The 17,836-nt window shown below is 40.0% G+C and overlaps 1 protein-coding gene across 1 annotated transcript in view; it reads right to left on the reverse strand.

The window, feature by feature from the left end:
* The window catches only part of LOC108772227 (uncharacterized), a 102,422-nt gene that overhangs the window by 37,468 nt on the left and 47,118 nt on the right, over window positions 1-17,836 (reverse strand). Inside the window, exons 2-5 of the mRNA XM_018537721.1 lie at window positions 16,850-17,085; window positions 13,169-13,395; window positions 11,975-12,276; window positions 11,038-11,315 (exon numbers count right to left, since the gene is read on the reverse strand). Of these exons, the coding sequence (XP_018393223.1) occupies window positions 11,038-11,315; window positions 11,975-12,276; window positions 13,169-13,395; window positions 16,850-17,085 (1,043 nt within the window). The remainder of the gene's footprint in view (window positions 1-11,037; window positions 11,316-11,974; window positions 12,277-13,168; window positions 13,396-16,849; window positions 17,086-17,836) is intronic.

Genomic DNA, 17,836 nt, shown 5'->3' on the forward strand with positions numbered 1-17,836 from the left:
GGGGGGGGAGACGGCCGTGACGACCACGTCGCCGATGTTTCGTGATTCCAGACCTCATCATCGCGCAATCATCTCCTGAAAGGGGCCCGCGCGCTACCGCGTTTCGTAATCAGCCTTAAACGATAACAAGATACGTGGTGAACGAGGCGAAGCGAATCTGCTTCGGGGAAATGCGCTTACGCGCGTAACATGTGCTCGCCGCATATCCTCCGTCTGCGAAGTATAGACAGGGCAGGGTGGAATCTCGCGAAGTCGAGAAATCACGCTACTGTATAACGCGAGAGTGTCCGTTATTCGATTTGCGCTGCGTGCCTTTGATCTGAAAACGCGTACGAACCTTTACCGTCGTTTCTATAGCATGGGAGACCTACTATCAAACACCCGCGTGTAGGAAAATGTAAATGAAAAAGATGTGTAGAAGAGCGATATATTCGCAGCGGTATAGAAACACTAGAAAAATTTATGTGTACGTGTGCGTGCGACATTGATGCAGTGGTATACAAAGAAATGTCAATGTGTCAATTTTATCTGTAAAACAGTGATCTCTCATCGGAGTTCGGGCTTCACTTTAGGATCCCCTTAAGGATTGACGCAACGCCAATTTACTGGTGAACTGCTTGTTCGTGCAATACGACGTAGAAAAAATCTCGCGCGACTTTTAGTGGTCTGCTTTGTAACCCTTAACGATTGTAACAATATCCTCGTTACACAGCTTTTTTACTATGTATAAAATCTGCGTAATAACAATGTAACGATATCGTTACAGTTATTAGGAATTACAGAATAAGCCTTTGGTTTCTAGTTCGGTAAACAGAGATAAGAGCCAAATATGCTTATTCTTCATAATTTTAGAGAAATATAATATAATATAACATTAGTTTTTAAAGAAAATCAAAACTATTATCTTTTCTTTCATTCATTACTGTTTCTCGACATTTTATGTCTGCTCTATCCTCTCTTTCTTTTACCGACCGTAATGTCAACTAAAAGACAGCTCGTGCAGCATGAAATTCAGCATGAGCATTAATTTTGTACACTACTCAATTAATTATGCTCATACATCCATGATACAACGCGTGCATAAAATATAAATCGGCAATTCTCGTTACGTCGCTCGTGACACGTGAATGCAAGGGGTCGTCCGAGTTCAACGATATTCGGAACAAGAATTATGGTGTTCGTGCATAAAATCGTGGCAACGGGAGAGAACCTGTTGCCGCTTCTATAAGATCACGAAGACGATAAGGCCGAAAGCGGAGGTGGAATCTTGCCCGCAGTGTAATTAAGCATTGACCTATAACGAGCTGTAATTAGTCATAGCTCTAACGAGCCGTACAGGAATCAATCGATAGAGTCGAGGATATCACGCCGACATTCGAGTTGTTGATCTTTAATCCAGGAAAACTGACACATAAAGATACAACCGTAAACGTTATTGTAGGAAATATATATCGTGCTCTGTAATTCCGAAGCAACGACATTTCGGGACTTGAATACATTATTATTATTTAACGAAGATCCGAAAATGAAAGGATAGTGAGATAATTTACGTTTGCGCGCGTCGATGATAATTAACTTCGACTACTGTCAAATGCTTTCTGTATAACAATCTCGTGTTTACTTTACTTAACAATGTTACGATAATTCGAAATAATTGGAGATTCATTAAAATTATCACCAATGCATCCAGTTTTCCACATTATTATCGACAAACACGAGGACATAGAAAAGTTAGTGCTATTCTAAACAGCAGCTTAACCGCTTGACACGCATCATTATCCTTAATTCAATTACTGACTTGCGAGCGTGCGCTAACGAGAGCGGTAGCCAGAAGAGATATATACTGAGACGATCGCCGAGGAAGAGCGACGAGAATTATAGCACGGCAAAGATACGCTGCTACAGAGCCAATAAAATGTCGGTTACAGCTTGACTCTAGAGAACGACCGGCCGTCAATACACCCTGCTTTGTGAGCACACTGTCTTTCGCTCGTTGCTCGCGACCGCTTGGAAATTACAATGTGCATGCGTAACGGCGTATAGGATGCAGGCAATATGTATAATACTTAACTAACTAGGAATATGGATAACCGAATATCGAAGCCAGATGGGTTCGACGGTCGCAGCAGAAAATGCGAGTATTCTCAAGCTGGATATTGAATCGGTAAATAGTCGCGTAAAAGTAGAAGAAGGAGAGAAAAATCGGAGGGAAAAATAAAATAGTTGCGAACACATGTTGCCGCTGGATCGTGTGCAGCGATTAAGAAAATGTATTATCCTGGTACACTAATGTCATACGGATTGTGTAACAGCTTGTAACACACTAACGAAAAGCGATTACACCATATATCATTCTATCTCTTGTAAATAGAACGCCTATCTTTTTTTTTTTGTTAATTTGACGGTTTGATGGACACTTGTGATATCGTGATTTTTGTTCTTTTCTCAGATTTATTGAATTGACTGAGGAAAAAGTCAAAACATGACTGAAAGTATTTGTACCGCTCTCGGTCGCCGTTAATTAAATGCATGTTTGATGAATATGTCTCGGCACATTTTCTGTACAAATGAGAGGCTAAAGCCGGTTCACGGTGTACACACGCTTTCAAACGCACGGTAGCGATCTGTCGAGCGGAGAAAGATGGCGTTAAATCCAAGTTAAGAACGTACGCGGCACCGCACACGCCTGTATGTGCACAGGATGTGGGAGAAAGTGCGCACGTGGCCCTCGGGTTAATTAACGTTCTTGGCGATTAGGTAGGCGCTGGCCACGTGTCCATTAAATCGATCGACGAATCGTAGTGATTCTGTGTAAATCCCCGGGCAGTTTGCTCGCTGCCCACAATAAGAGGCTACTTTCTAAATATAATTCGCTTGCACTGTAGCGAATTCGGATTTATTCGCCCGGATAGAGATACAAAGACATCAGTAATTACCGAATAATTGTAACTACTAATCGCCCAAAGCCGCGTATATAAATTTGTATGTAAAATTGAAACTTCGATATGTGCGATATATTAAAATCAATGTTACCTTGTTTTTTCAGTTCTTACTTACTGAGTAAACAATTAAACGTAGACAACTGAATGATAAAAATTCATATAAAAATAATAATTTAATAAATTTCCATTTTTATATTTATACAGGTCATATTTTCAAAATATAATTAATTTATAATGTAGAAAACTGAAAACGAAATATACGAGATTTATAAAAGATTTTCATGTAAAGAGATACATATATCAATCTCAACCGGAAACTATAAATCGTTCACCTTTCTCCATGGCATATTATTTTCTAATATTCAAGCCGGATATGATTTGCTGTAAATCGAATTCATTAAATTATTAACATGATTCATTGATATCGCAAAGCGAAAGACCGTCACTGCTATGATCACATCAAGGTACCTAGAACGATACACGCGAATAAGCAGGTCGCATTAGCGTCAGTCGACACGCTTTTCATCATTAATTTCGTAAATAATGTAAATGTTCTAGTACTACTAGCGCGGGGCTATCATTATGGATATTTAGACGCAAGTCTACCGTACAATCAGTGCGTAAAAGGCATTTCGCTGCCGCGTTTAAACCTGACAGGTTATTTGATGAATGCATAGAGTATACTTATAACAAACTTAATTAATTCACTAAATTGTCTTGTATCATCAAATTATATGTTACTCTTTGAAAAAAGTAGATTATACAGGGGAAGCCCGAGCGAAACAAAGGCCCTGGATAAAGCGAATATCTTTTAATTTTGTTTATGTATCTGAGATGATACTATGAGTCAAATTATTAGAGGGACTCTGTTGGAGAGACTCTCATATTAACTGTTAGAGGGATGACCGGTCGGCAACGCCATGAAAATGCAAAATAACATATATTATAACTATACGCTCGTTTGTATCATTAATATAGAATTATGAAAATAAAAAAAAATTTCTGATCTTAATTTTAATTGTCATTTTTTCCCCAAATCTTAACATATCCTTTTCTCATTACATCAAGAAAGTCATAATATTAATCGAGTAAAATGAGAATTATCTCCTAGAACTTATATACCTCATTCAATGAATTTATGTCAATGTAATTTTATTTGTGAAATACAGTTACTCGAATTTGTGATATGAAAACCGCAGAGACTATGATAGATAGCGAACCAAATACAGGAATTAACTGTTCGGGTCGGTAGATAGCAAGCTTGGGGCAGCCCGTACAGGAAGTATCTAATCGAACCGCGCAACAATACAGTAATTTTTAACAATCTCTAATTTCATCCATCATCCATCATAGAAACATCATACAATCCTTTCCCAAACATATCCGACGTCGAAGCAAACCCTTCGTGCGAATCGAGCGTGGTCGACGGAATTGCGGATTGATCGACGTAGGAGGAAGCGCTTCGGCTTTAAGCCGCAAGTATCTAGAACGAGAACGTCCTGCATCATTCGACGCGCACGTCCGTAATCGACGTGATACGCGGTGGGTATTAGCGCCTATTAATGATTAATTGATCGATGCCAGGAGGCCTCGTTTCACGTGTGTGACGACGCTACACGTTAGTTCCAGCCATCGAGAACGTAGGGTCGACCCGGGTCAGATCATGCTTCGCGCCGAATCGTTAGAAAGTCCGCGCTCTGGGTCTCGCTGTGCTGCGCCGCGCCGCTGCGTAGCACGCTTTGGGTTAAGAAGAGATATCCATCCATCGACTCGATGGTTCGTCCCGATATTGAGAAGTGTAACTCTCGTTCCGTAATCGACTTGCTGTTATAGGAAAGGATTCGCCAGGACAGAAAACTCTTGCGCAATAACTCAGGTCTCAGAAGGACCTCGCCGATATCTTCAAAGATCGCAGCGCAAATAGAAGTACAAGCGTGACTCTAAATGACGCGATTCTAAATTTTCCTCCTGTCAATAAGCAGCTCGCGGCAGATCGCGATTTATCATGATTTATCGGATACAATTTATCCGTGACGAGAGAAACGTGATAATTCTTAAACGGTCGGTAAATGAAAAATGTATGATTCAACGCGACAGCGAACAGCTAACGATCATTCAACGAAGTTTCACGACTCGAACGAATTAATGATTGATTGAGGACAAATAGAAAAAGCAAATAATCGTTCAAAAATGTTGGTTAATCTCCATCGTCAGTCGGAATCGATTCAAAGCGGAATCGGATGTTGTCTCACGCGGTCGATGAAACACGACTATAACGAATGGATGTTATGGAGGGACTCGTATGAGGATAAGCACGCGTGGGACGCGAGGACGCAGCATCCTTCGTGAACGTCGCATCGCGAAAGACATAAGCCACATTCATGACTTTTTAACGATCTAGGATGGAGCGATCCTATCCTCAAACACACGAGCGCGTTTATGTGTGTAGCATATGCTCTCTAACCCTCTCATCCTGAATCCTTGGAGTCTATGGACTGTTTGGTATCGCACGACATATATATATTACCGCAAGTTTCATACCCATCACCTTCTCGCAATCGACGATTCGTAATTCTAAACGGGTACAATTACTTTCATTCTTCACGTTTACGTAATACATAATACTCTATATGTCATCGAAAGTTTCACCGAGATTCCACTAACGATAACAATATTGAGAAATGGATTCGCAAAGACTTATATAAAATCGCAAATCTAAATCGAAAGTCGAATAAAAGATATTTATTGACACAAACGTATAAACAGACATTTTTTTTTCAAATAAATTTACGAGTTTATGATTTTGTAACTTTTATAATCAGCATAATATCACGCTGGATCGATTAATAAGATAAAACTGTTTGCGTTATCAGTAATAATACGTAATGCCCTCTAAGCAAGTATATATTCGTATGTCTAAAACGTATTATATATTTATTATAGTTATTATCAGAAAATAGTTCAATCCCTTCCAACTTCCCTCATTATGAAAATAAATCAATGTACTAAATATCAATTGAATACGTAGCAAAACTTACAGCAGTAATTACTTTCGTTTTTCAGAGATAGTTTCGCACTACTGGCTCGAACGAAAGTGAATGCAGTAATACAGCAGGTACGGATAAGAATCATCGTCATAATTCTAGCTAATACATGAAAGGATCGCTCGTGCTGTTGATCAGTTCACAGGAATCCTCCGCGACATTAGAATCTCGATGCCAAGATTCTAAGAGGATTCATCTGCATTCGTAGTGCCATATCGGCCGAGCCAAGTATCGAGATCAAGAGCTCGTAGTCGAATTCAAGTCGTGGTAACTCGACACATGAATCGAACGACGCGTGCGCAAGATATTCTATGATGTAAATAACGACAAGATCGTCATGAGCAGAGAATATTATGGCTCCACTTTATAAATCTTAAGCGATTTGTTTAGGTTTCACTTTTATACGTATTAATGATTCGATATTGCGTATTCGCGTGATCATTATAGACGCATTCATCGACGGCTGTAAAGAGAAGATCACAGATCTGGTCGTGTCTGCGCGTCAAATCGAACATTTATAATCGAACAAATGTAATAAATTGCTGCATTAATTATCGTTATCTTTACGCGATATTACACCGTTGGAAAACGGTATTAAAGGACCCCGCAGCAACCTTATGGATTTTGGTCTCTTGGTGAAATTGTCTGAAAATTTAGTATATTGTTCTCCTTATTATCCTGAATAAATGTCTTAATGCGCACAAAGTCCAAAAATGTCTAGGGACCGAATCATGGAGCGCTGAAGTATGAAAATACGTCTATTCGCTCGATGATAATCGATAAGATTGTAACATATTCGCATGTGTTTGTGTGTTTGTGTGTGTGTGTGTGTGTGCGTGCGTGCGTGCGTGCGTGCGTGTGTGTGTGTGTGTGTGTGTGTGTGTGTGTGAGACTGGGAATCGATTCAGCCAACTAAGGCAAAGTTGACACAAACGTTATACATGTAAATGAATATAATATGTTAGATTTCCATTGTTTCCAGATCACTAATGATGGCTCGAATGTAGCCGAAACGTCCGAAAAAATTCTTGCAAAATTAATGTAAGATTTATATCTGCGTCAATTTATTAGCTCTCATTTACTCGTCAATTTTATTTCATTTTTCATTTTATACATGTAATATTATTACGCGCACCAGGCGTAATCGGGATTTCAGGAAATAACAACACTTTCGTTACTAAAGAACTCTTGTTTAATAACACAGACACGCAAGTATAGTGATATGCAAGGAACACGTGACGTGAGGCAAACACGTATGAGACGTAACGTCGTAAGACGAGACCATTGAGTAATAAAAATATGATAGCAAACGTAGTCCTAAAGCCGTAATCACACTACATACTCCCGATTCTGACTCCCAACTCCCGACTCAAAGTCGATCGAATAGAGTGATTTCTATTCTAAAGTCGGCAGTCAAAGTCGACTGCTGCTTTGCTATGTGATTGGTTGAAGTCGGGAGTCCGAGTCAGAGTCGGAAGCCTGTAATGTGATTACGGCTTAAGATGAACTGATTTGACTCATCGACTTCCTGAAAAAAAAAAATTATTATTGTAGTCTGTATATAGGAATATATGTGTGATTATATATTGTTACGTCCGCAATGCGATGCCCGTGACCTGACCTAGTCAATAAATAACGCAGTATCGTCATATCCCGGAACGTGTGTGCGCGAGCGCTGACGAGTGCGCGAAACCGCGATTACGCGCGAGCGTAACAATATTACATGTAGATATAACGTTTGTGTCAGCTTTGCCTTAATTGACTGAATTGATTCCCGGTCTCACGCATCACATGTGAATACGTTACTATCTTACCGATTATCATCGAGCGAATAGACACATTTGCATACTTTAGCGCTCGATGATTCAATGGAAAAAATTCCTAGGCATTTTTGGACTTTATGCCCATTGAGACATTTGTTCAGGACAGAAAGGAGAACAACATACAAAGTTTTCAGACAATTTCACCGAGAGTCCATAGGTGCGGGGTGCATTAATTTCCTTTGTATTTAATTTAACACACTTTTTGTGTCCCAAACGGTCCACTCAAAATTAGGTGTTAAATCAAACACAAAATGAATATGTTAGAAATTTAACACAAATATTATTTAAGAAGATAAACACAAAAAAATCAATACTGATATAATTTGTGGACAAATCATGGACGCATTTTCTTCAGTAAAATTGAGTATTTAAGGAGAAGACTTCCAAAATCATTTTGTTCAAAGTTTCGTTTTTTTAGTTAAAGAGTTATAGTGTTTAGTGTTCAGAATCAGAAATTCATATTTTAAGCTAGTCTACAATGTTCCGGAAGCATTTCTACACCATCAATTTATGTGCTGAAAAAAATCTTGACGTAGTGCATTGTGTTCTTTAACTAGAGAGACAAACAAAATGTATTTATTTAACGGTTTTAACAACTGTTTAACAATTATGTTAAGATGTGAATATTTCACATCTTATTGATTGACAGTTTGTTATTTTCTGTATACAGTTCTTGTGATTTTCTTTCTCATTTTGGACGAAACGCTTGTTAAAAATCTGCTTCCTCTTTAAATGTTAAATTAACACATATTTTATTTATTCTTCTTAGAAATTACGTTTTAAATATTCTATTTTTACGTAATTAATATTCACTTACTCATAAATTGTATTATTTTGACACAAAGAAATTTTGAGTATTAATTCAACATAAATATATAATTTAAAGAACAGAATCACAATATGTTAAATTAACACTCGAATATATTGAAAAATTCGATATTTAAATATTCAGGATTTAAGTGGACCGTTTTTAACACCAATGCGAAACGTTTTTTTTTTTTAACTAAAAAATTGATAATGTACATTATTATCATTAATTCTACGTTGACGATACGGTATATAAAAACGTTTACAAGGCAAACGTTTTTATACATCAACTGTACCGAATTCACGAAAGTCATTTGTGAAGTCATTATCAGAGATTATTCCGCGTATGTGTGTACTACAACGAGCGAAGAATGATCGGTGCCAGGGTTCCTCTCGAACGTTGATTCTCGAGATGTGTAGCGGGGTCCCTGGAGGCATGTCAGTTTCGATTATCATCGGCTATCGTTAGGCCCCGTTCAGCGCGTGCTCGCTCGCGCGAACGCAGTCGCGGTCCTCGAAACGTCAGACTGTCGGGGCCGTAAATTTTTTCGCGGGCGCCCACCTCTCGTCATGCATATTCATGAATACTCGAATGTAATCGAACGCCGCGCGAGCGAGCCAACATAGAAGGAGACGGCGAGGTCCTCGAGCGCTTCGATCAGCCGTCGACTCAATTCAAGAATGACGAGGGCCAACCATGAGATAAGAGCGGCTCAAGGATCACTGCTCCTCTTGGCAAACCATGTCGTGGAATACCGAGAGACGGCTGTGCACTTTATGTGCGAATCCCGAGACGACACGCACGACATCGATTCTTATCTCGCGAAGGATACCGTGCGCCACGCAAAAAGTGCAATACGAGCGCGACGCGGTGATGGCGTTTCCGAAACGGCTTACAGTATCACGATATGATCGAATTTGGTTTCAAACAACTTTGATACCGATACCGGATACCGGCAGATTCTCTCATTAAATATATCGATGTTCGCGCGGTCATCAAGCACCGATGTAAAAACTTATGAAAAGCCCGTTATCGAAGCTATCCATCTTAATTATCGCGGTATGCTCATTAAGGTACACAAGAGAGTCGCTGCGGTGAGTCTTCATTTTTCTGCAGTTACAAAATATAACTTCCCAAAGTGAAGTGAGAGGAAATTGCGATTCGTGACACGAATGAGGAACTTTTCTACCGCGATGCTGGAGTCATGGTTCTTGCTCTCTGTCAGGTGTGAGTGAACGATGTGACAGCCGGAGGAATAACTTCTGTCACGAAGCTGGTGAGGAGTGGCGCGATGTTCGAGAGCTCCGTGACACCACCGATCCGCGAAGTGGAAGATCGTATCGTGTATATACGCGCGAGATAAGCGTGTCGGGTTATCTGTAATTAATCAATTTGCGTCTACCAGGCGGCAGCCCGGTAATTACGATTCTCCGTTTTATCGCGAATTATGAAACCATTCATCGCGCGGTTCCCGAGCGCGAGCGAGGACGGGGAGTCATCTGTGGAAAGTAGACCGCGCCCCAGTTCTACGATGAAAGGTCGTTACTGCTGAGCGAAATGCCGAGCGCTTCTAAGCGAAGAAAAACAAGGGGAAGCGCTTACACCCAATGGAACGGGTGAGTGGATAATTTCAGTGGACACTCGAAAACCCCGACAACCACGCCCGTGACTTCGCGGAAATAGCAATGTTAAGTGGTCCGTAAAAACTATCATTGCGAGATCTAGTATTTCGCGGGCGTATTTCGCCTCAGGATGCTAAAGAAAAAAAAAAAAAGAGAAAGACAAGGAGGAGAAAGTATAGATACTACAAACTAGAGAGGGGTGGAGGATCAACGCTAGCTTCGAGGGGTCATTATAGAACTTTCCTAGCTGGCGCGCCGTCTCTCCCTACTCGCTAATGCCAGACTGTCCGGATTGACTGATGCCAGGTCATTCAAAGCCTTCTAGATCGCTTCGTTGCCTCACTAAGTCGGAAAGGAATATTGCGCGATTGATGACAGCGTGCACCATTACAGAGTTGGCTTTCAAAAGCCATTAAAAATAGTAGCTACGTCCAATGCGATTTGTGCAACAATCTAACCGAATCAAAACATTTATCAGGTTTTTTTTCCTTTATTTCAATGAATACACGGATCATCGTATATGGTCACTAAACTTGAAGGATTTGTATAGCTTTCTTTATCTCCTTAAGTTAGAATTGTGTCAGAACAGAAATATATTTCGGACAAAATCGTCGCAGAGAAGTATATAGGAAAACATTTGTCTCCAATGACAATCGTTGTGCAATCTTGCACTTTAATAAAGGCATTAGAATTCGTTTGATGCGCTTGATGCGAGTGCACGAATAATGACGTAAGTGCATTTCCTACTATTTTTCCTCGTGGAAAACCGCATCGCGATTAGAAAAAATCTTGACTCACCTGTGCATATTCGGCGCATATGTCGATTGACGAAACATAATTGACGACGTCCTCGATGGTCCAGCGATTTACGGCTTGCCCATCGCCGCAAGGTATGTGGCCATAGAGAGTCGGACATCTGATCGGCGGAGGTGTGGTTGGTCTCGCGGTAGGTTTCGGCTTAGGGGATACGCTTTCGGATCTCCTTGTTTCCGTCCTTTGTCGCTTACGAGGTGCGAAACCACCAGGACTCGAAAGGTCTAAGGGACTCGTCACTCCTGTGTCTCTTTTGTTCGCGCCTACGTATTCAAACAAAATAAAACGTTGTTGTCTAGTCTTCCTCACAACTGATTAATGATATGCCACGTAAACACACATATCAATAAAGCACATAAAATATTATATAATGAATATGATTGGATACACTTAGTATGCACTTAGTGTGCACATTAAAGTCGTCATACAAATTGATGTAAAAACGTGTGCTTAATATATAATATAAAAAATGCATTAACTGAGAAATCCTCGATATATTTTATTATGCTGTTAAGTAAAATATGTATTTTATAATTTGAATAATTTGATTTATTTTTGTACAGATTAAATCAGTTCATAGCGATCTTACTATACAATTCGCACTAGTGTGTCAAACCAGATTTGCTATTAAGAAGCATGGTTTTTTTTATCTACGAATGCTTTGATTAATCTAAATAATTGATTTTTCTTTTCAATAAGAATAATATTAATGTGCGTATTAAGATATCAATCGTTTATATATAAATATTAAACAATCAAAAATTGAAAGAAACGCATAAAAAAACAAAGTCTTATACAATTTACGATTAAAAAATAATTCTATAACTTCTTTTTTCAATCATAAAAGTAATGCTATTAATCTGTATGTCCTCTCTATTTAAAAATATAGTATACTTACTTCCTAATTTCCTATGATACTTGCCTTTGAGATATGTTTCCAATTCTGCAGCGCTTTGCGCCGCATTGGCAGTTCGTACCATGTGCAAAAGAGCCTGGGTGGACGACATATCGATCATAGGCGGAAACACGGGACTACCAAAGAGACTATCCTGCTTTTGCTCTTTCGGATCTTTATTGGAGAGCGGTGAGGTTGTCGGGACAGTCGATGGTTGTGGAGCCCCTAACGGCGCCATTAGACCAACGAACGGCGTCGCTGCAGCCTTGAAGGCTGGAAACCTCGGGTCTAAACCCGGAGGATAACCGTTTCTTGGTGTGCTAAAGTAACTGAAATAATCAATCGTCCTTGATCATTAATTCTTTCTGTTATAAATATTTAAAAAAAATCAGTGTTACTATCACAATCGCACGTAGAAACATTTCAAATTTCAGACTCAAGAATATTTGTCTCATGATCAAATATAAAAAGTGCTATTTTCGTAATAAAGATGATGTACCTACATGATATAGTAAATCATGATTTTTAATTTCATGAGATGACTCAATGCCAAACGAGAAAATAGATAGGTTCAGATTTAACACATTGTCTAGACGTTGATTAATTAAATTTAGCAAGGCGCAAACAGACATGTAATAAATTAAAGAATCAAATTCTTCTTCAAATAGCAAAGGTCGCATTGTTAAAATCTATGTTCAACATTTAACTAAACAATTAAACAATCATTTGATCTGTTTTCAACAACGTATCAGAAGGTACAAAGTTAAAAGTCAACGTACGACGCGACAACCGGTTTCATGCGCGAGTACGTTAAGCCCCTCGAGTATTCTCTACGTCTTATGAATCTTAATCACACGAATCATCTATTTGCAGCCTTCAAGACTTAATTCTTTTATATCGTCTCGCAGTATTCGTCAATATATACGTGCATGTTAAGTTCCAACAAAAAAATATTCAAAGATATTTGCAAAATCTTTTCTTAATCATACAATACATTAAGAAAAATGTTATGACACAGGCTCGAACAGTAATGAAGCAATATTTGCATGTCAATTTTTAATTGGCATATCAATGCATGACTTATTTAAAAAGAAAATCGAAAGTGAGATGTTAATGTTGTAATGTATGCTTTTCAGTTATGTTAATCTCGTAACCTATTTACAGGGATTATGACTCTACGACGAATAATCAAAAATGGTCGATAAAATGAGATGGACGTACTCATTGGGGTTGGCGTTGTTGTACTTGGCGGCGAGACTCCTCATGAAATCACTATAGTTTCGCCCCATCATCTGTTCCATGTGCTTGAGATGATGAGGTGGCGGTGGACCCTCAGGTCCTCCCAAGGGCGTAGCATTTGGCGGCGTCCCCGGGTGACTCGACGAAGAAGGCGTCACGCTCCTCGACGATGTCGAGTTATTGTCAGGCGTGAGTCGTTCCGTTTTAACCTGCAACGTGATAGGATTGCCTTTCTTTAAATAAGACCTTACCGCGCGCAACCGGATGCAATAATAAAGAGTAAAACGTGCAGCAATTAACCGGTAATAAAAATAATGAGTATAAACGGAAATATTAATTAGCGAACGGGAACAACCCAGGTGCGATAAAAATGCGCGCGCGTTTAATATTATTTCATTTAACGCTAGAAAGAACAAATTAATAATATTTGCAAATGCAAACTATTTTTTATCACTTAAAACATTAGATTAACATTATATTATAATTTTAATATTATTTAAGATATATTCACAAAAATATTTTTTTATCTTTCATCATAAAAAGAATATCCCACTTCAATTAATTTTCTGTTCAAACTTTAAATTCTGGAACAATGTTTTGTTCACGCATTTACTTAAACGACACAAAAGTAATATGACAATAATAATTTGAAATTGTTAAGTGTCCTCGCGTAAAGTTGCCAGTACATCTGCGGATTGCTCATTTCATCTTATCCATGGCAACAATAATTTTAGTATCTTTATTACCGCTGTACTTCATATTTGAATGCTGAAGGCCACAGAAACAATGCATCTTTAAAGAAAAAAAAAAACGCTTTAGTCTTTCCTCAACATTGTTCTCTGTATGAAACTAAAACTATTTACTATGTTTAAAAAGATGCATTTAGAATATACGGATAATAATACTAATAAATTATTGATCGAAAAATAGCATAAATAACTACTTTTCATACGATTAGTTATACCTACAGCAAATGTTAATTACAAATGATTAAAAATAATAGAAACAACGCGCGCAACACTAAATAACGAGTCGAGGCAGATAATTATGAAGGATAATTACTATTGCTTTTATGATAAGACCAAGCCTATTGTATCACTGATTATCATATTCTTGATTTACTGTCAGCGCAACTATTTAGCACTAATAAACGACCTTCATTTGTACACACAAAAAATTGTTCCTGCCTTCGAGTTATCAACGATGGACCACGCCTTCGACCGTGAGGGACGCTTATCGGCAGTTACTGAGCACAATATGTCTCGCTCGGGCGAGATCCGTGGCGGTAGGAAATATCCCGGGTGCATTAATTCCCGGGAACAGATTGCATCTGAGATATGGTAATGAAGGCAACGCGTGGCGTAAGAGTTGACTCCTCTTCGCTCGGCGCGGCGAGAGACCGCGCCGTGACACTAAGAAGAACGAGAGTCGATTGGCGTAGAATAGGGTTCCCGAGAGCGCAGTCCGAAGACCGCGGCAGAGGCCACGGTAAATCTCTTTCTCGCCTCCAGACCTCTTCCTGACAAGGGACCGCTTCAGGCTCACGGCGCGGGCACGATCCTGTATATATACGTACATTTCGAATGAGTCTCGCTTGGTGCGACCGATCCGCGCAACCAGAATAGAGAAAATACGCGAAGACATGACAACTGTGCGAGCAAGAGAGTCCCGAAATTAAACCAATCGTTCTCTTTCGATGTAATTATAGTCTTTTTCCTTTCATTGGCTGCAGCGTTCAGCTTTATAATTGTTGTAAAGCTGCTTTTCTTGCTAAACGCAGCAAATATTATGAAAAAAAGGGAATATGTCACAATGAAAAATTGAGTTATATATAAAATATATAACGGTTTTTATACTATGTGTGAGTTTTTTCGCATATTTTCCTCATTTTTTTCTGAATAGTCTCAAACGAGAAAGATTAATCTTCTTCTATTCTTATTGATCGATTCTCTCAATTCGATTCTAGTGGATTACGGATGCCAAAAGTTATAAGTCATGATAGAGCTTGCCGCATACGGGAGAGATTAATTTCTCGAGTTGCTACCATTCTTCAGAGAATACTATCCTTCCTACTCGTATAGCCTGCGGACCTGTACTATGAGGAATTCTTACGCGTCATGAATCGACTGTTCTTTTTACCAATGATGATCAATTTTTTACCATCACAGCTCTAAGCATCGCTGAGCAATCGTCAAAGACTTCTCTTTTTTTTTTTCTTTCTCTTTTCAAGTCGTTTACAGAAGCGCCCTGCCGGTCGACGGATGTCAGCGGCAGAATGACACTGCGGCTTTCAACGCGGTTGACATAGTTGCTGCATGGTTAGCTTTGAACGGGACTCTCCGTGTACACGTGTTCGGGCTACCGCTCGGACTACAGGAGCGATGGACTCTCTCGTCGAGGATATCTCCCGAGACTGGCGCACGTGTCCCGAAGTGGTACGTGAACGCTCAAACACTCCACTTCACGGAAGAAGCCAAGCGGGTCTCTCTCAAAAAATTTGTACGACAAATCTCGCGTCCTCGTGGCGACTCGCGTCCTTCTCGACGAAAGAGAAAAAAGGAGAGAAGAATAAATAAAAATTCCGGACGAACGCGACGTTCACTCGTGCTACGTCAATACAGTATATAAGGCGAACATCGTGTTTGCCTACGTACGTAAAAGTTTTCTGTATACCGTGTCAAAATTTAATTCCATCGTGGACTTTTTCGAAAATGGGTAATCAGTAGAGGTGTGCAAAATCGGGTCGGGACCGGGAATGCTTTTCGAGATCGGGATGGGATCCCGAAAATGGCCGAGTTTTCTGACTCTTTTATCATAGATAAAGACAGAAAAAATTCCATACAGTATATCAGATATCCTGAAGATTCTTTAATTTATTTGTTTTCAAACCGCAGGCTGTAATAATGCGGATAATACATTGTAAGTCTTTTCAATAAGTAAAATTTACAGTTTCTAGATTTAGCATTTATAGTTGCGTTTCAAGACCGAAATCTTTCGGCGCGCAAATATTTAGGAGGGGGGACATTTCAGATTATTAGAGTTGCGTTGCAAGACCGACAATTGTTCGGCGCGCAATTTGGGGGAATTACATATATTAATAGAACGTTATTTCCTACTTTGGATAAATATTGCGAAGAATATCACTACGTCGACTCGCCATCAGAGGTCTATCGATATCCGCAAATTCTCGTAAGTGCTGAGACACGCGTATATCTCTTTATATAGAACCACGATTTAATAACTTACCAAGGCGTATAAGGTAGGCTTCCACTACAATGGAAGCCGGGACGAAACGCCAAAAGTTACGTGATATTCTTCGCAATATATAATATTAGAATAAATTATCAGATTTAGATTTTAAATTGTAATTTAACTCTTATTCGCCCTGTTTAACGTATTAATTATCCTGAAGATTCTCGAGAAACCTGAATATTTTCAGGAAACCCGAATATTTTCGGGAATCCCGAAATTGTCGGGATCCCGTCCCGACCCAATCCGCGTCTTTCCGTCCCGTCCAAAGCGCATGGGGTTTCAGAAATTTTCGAGATCCCACACACCTCTAGTAATCGGAAATGAGAAAGAGCAAAAGTACGATTCAAAGTATAGACATTAGACGTTCAATTGCGCTGCGATTATAAAAAGTATTAAAAAGGTTTTACTCACTTGGGTAGTATCGAGACCATTCTGGTTCTGTCGCCTCCTACCACGTGGAGGTCTGGGGGTTGCCGCACCGGACAGATGGGTGCCCTGAGGGCTTCCCCCCCTGGTGTCGACCGCTGTGTTTGCTGCCAGGGTGGCCCCGTCGTTGTTTTCCGTGTACGTACCTAAATCCGCCGCCTCTCCACGGTCGCCACCACGTGGTCCTGTGCTCGCGGACACGTTCTCGCCCGACACCTCACCTGAAAACGAAACACACACACGAGGGGATATATCAAATTTCGATCGGCTTTGAAAGAGTATTAAAGCGCGCGCGAGATCCTCGTCCCTAATATGCTTCTTATCCAGCTCGGTTTTATCAAGTTATACGAAAGATTAAACCGCATATTTCCAAGACACAAGACGCGAGTTTAAGAAGCTATTAAGAGATTTGAAACGACCAGAGCGATGACCCTGGCAGAGCACACTCAACTCCAAATTTTGACGAAAAGATAAATTCGGCGTATTCCAGCCGCATTTGTGTCCCCAGGATGGCTCGAGTTTCGTAACGAGACGCGGCGCGGCGGTCCTCGCGTCTTGCGTCGTAAAGCTTCCTGAACATCTCGCCGTGTAAACGGCGTCTTTCGACACAGGGAATTTAGAATGAAATACGTTAAGAGAAAGAGAGGGATAATCGTATAGGACACGATTGCACACGGTGGCGGTGCTAGCCACTCGCACGCGAGATTTACGCTCAATAAATGGCCTCGTCCTGGCGCCATTATCTTCTTGATCAGAGACGCGTATCTACCGACGTATAGAGCGAAACGAAAAACAGCGTAAAGGCGCGGAGAACGAGGAGAACCAACGGGGGAATCGAGGAGGTCACTGTCCACTGAGACTACCTAACATATCCAATAAATTCTTGTCATCGTTAAACGCCTGGAATTTTATGGAGGTAGTAACTCGTCCGTACCGCCGAATTTACCGGCCGATACGATCGGCCGCGATTAA

This window comes from Cyphomyrmex costatus, unplaced genomic scaffold (genome assembly GCF_001594065.2).
Source record: "Cyphomyrmex costatus isolate MS0001 unplaced genomic scaffold, Ccosl1.0 scaffold100, whole genome shotgun sequence".
NCBI classification, from domain to species: Eukaryota; Metazoa; Arthropoda; class Insecta; order Hymenoptera; family Formicidae; genus Cyphomyrmex; species Cyphomyrmex costatus.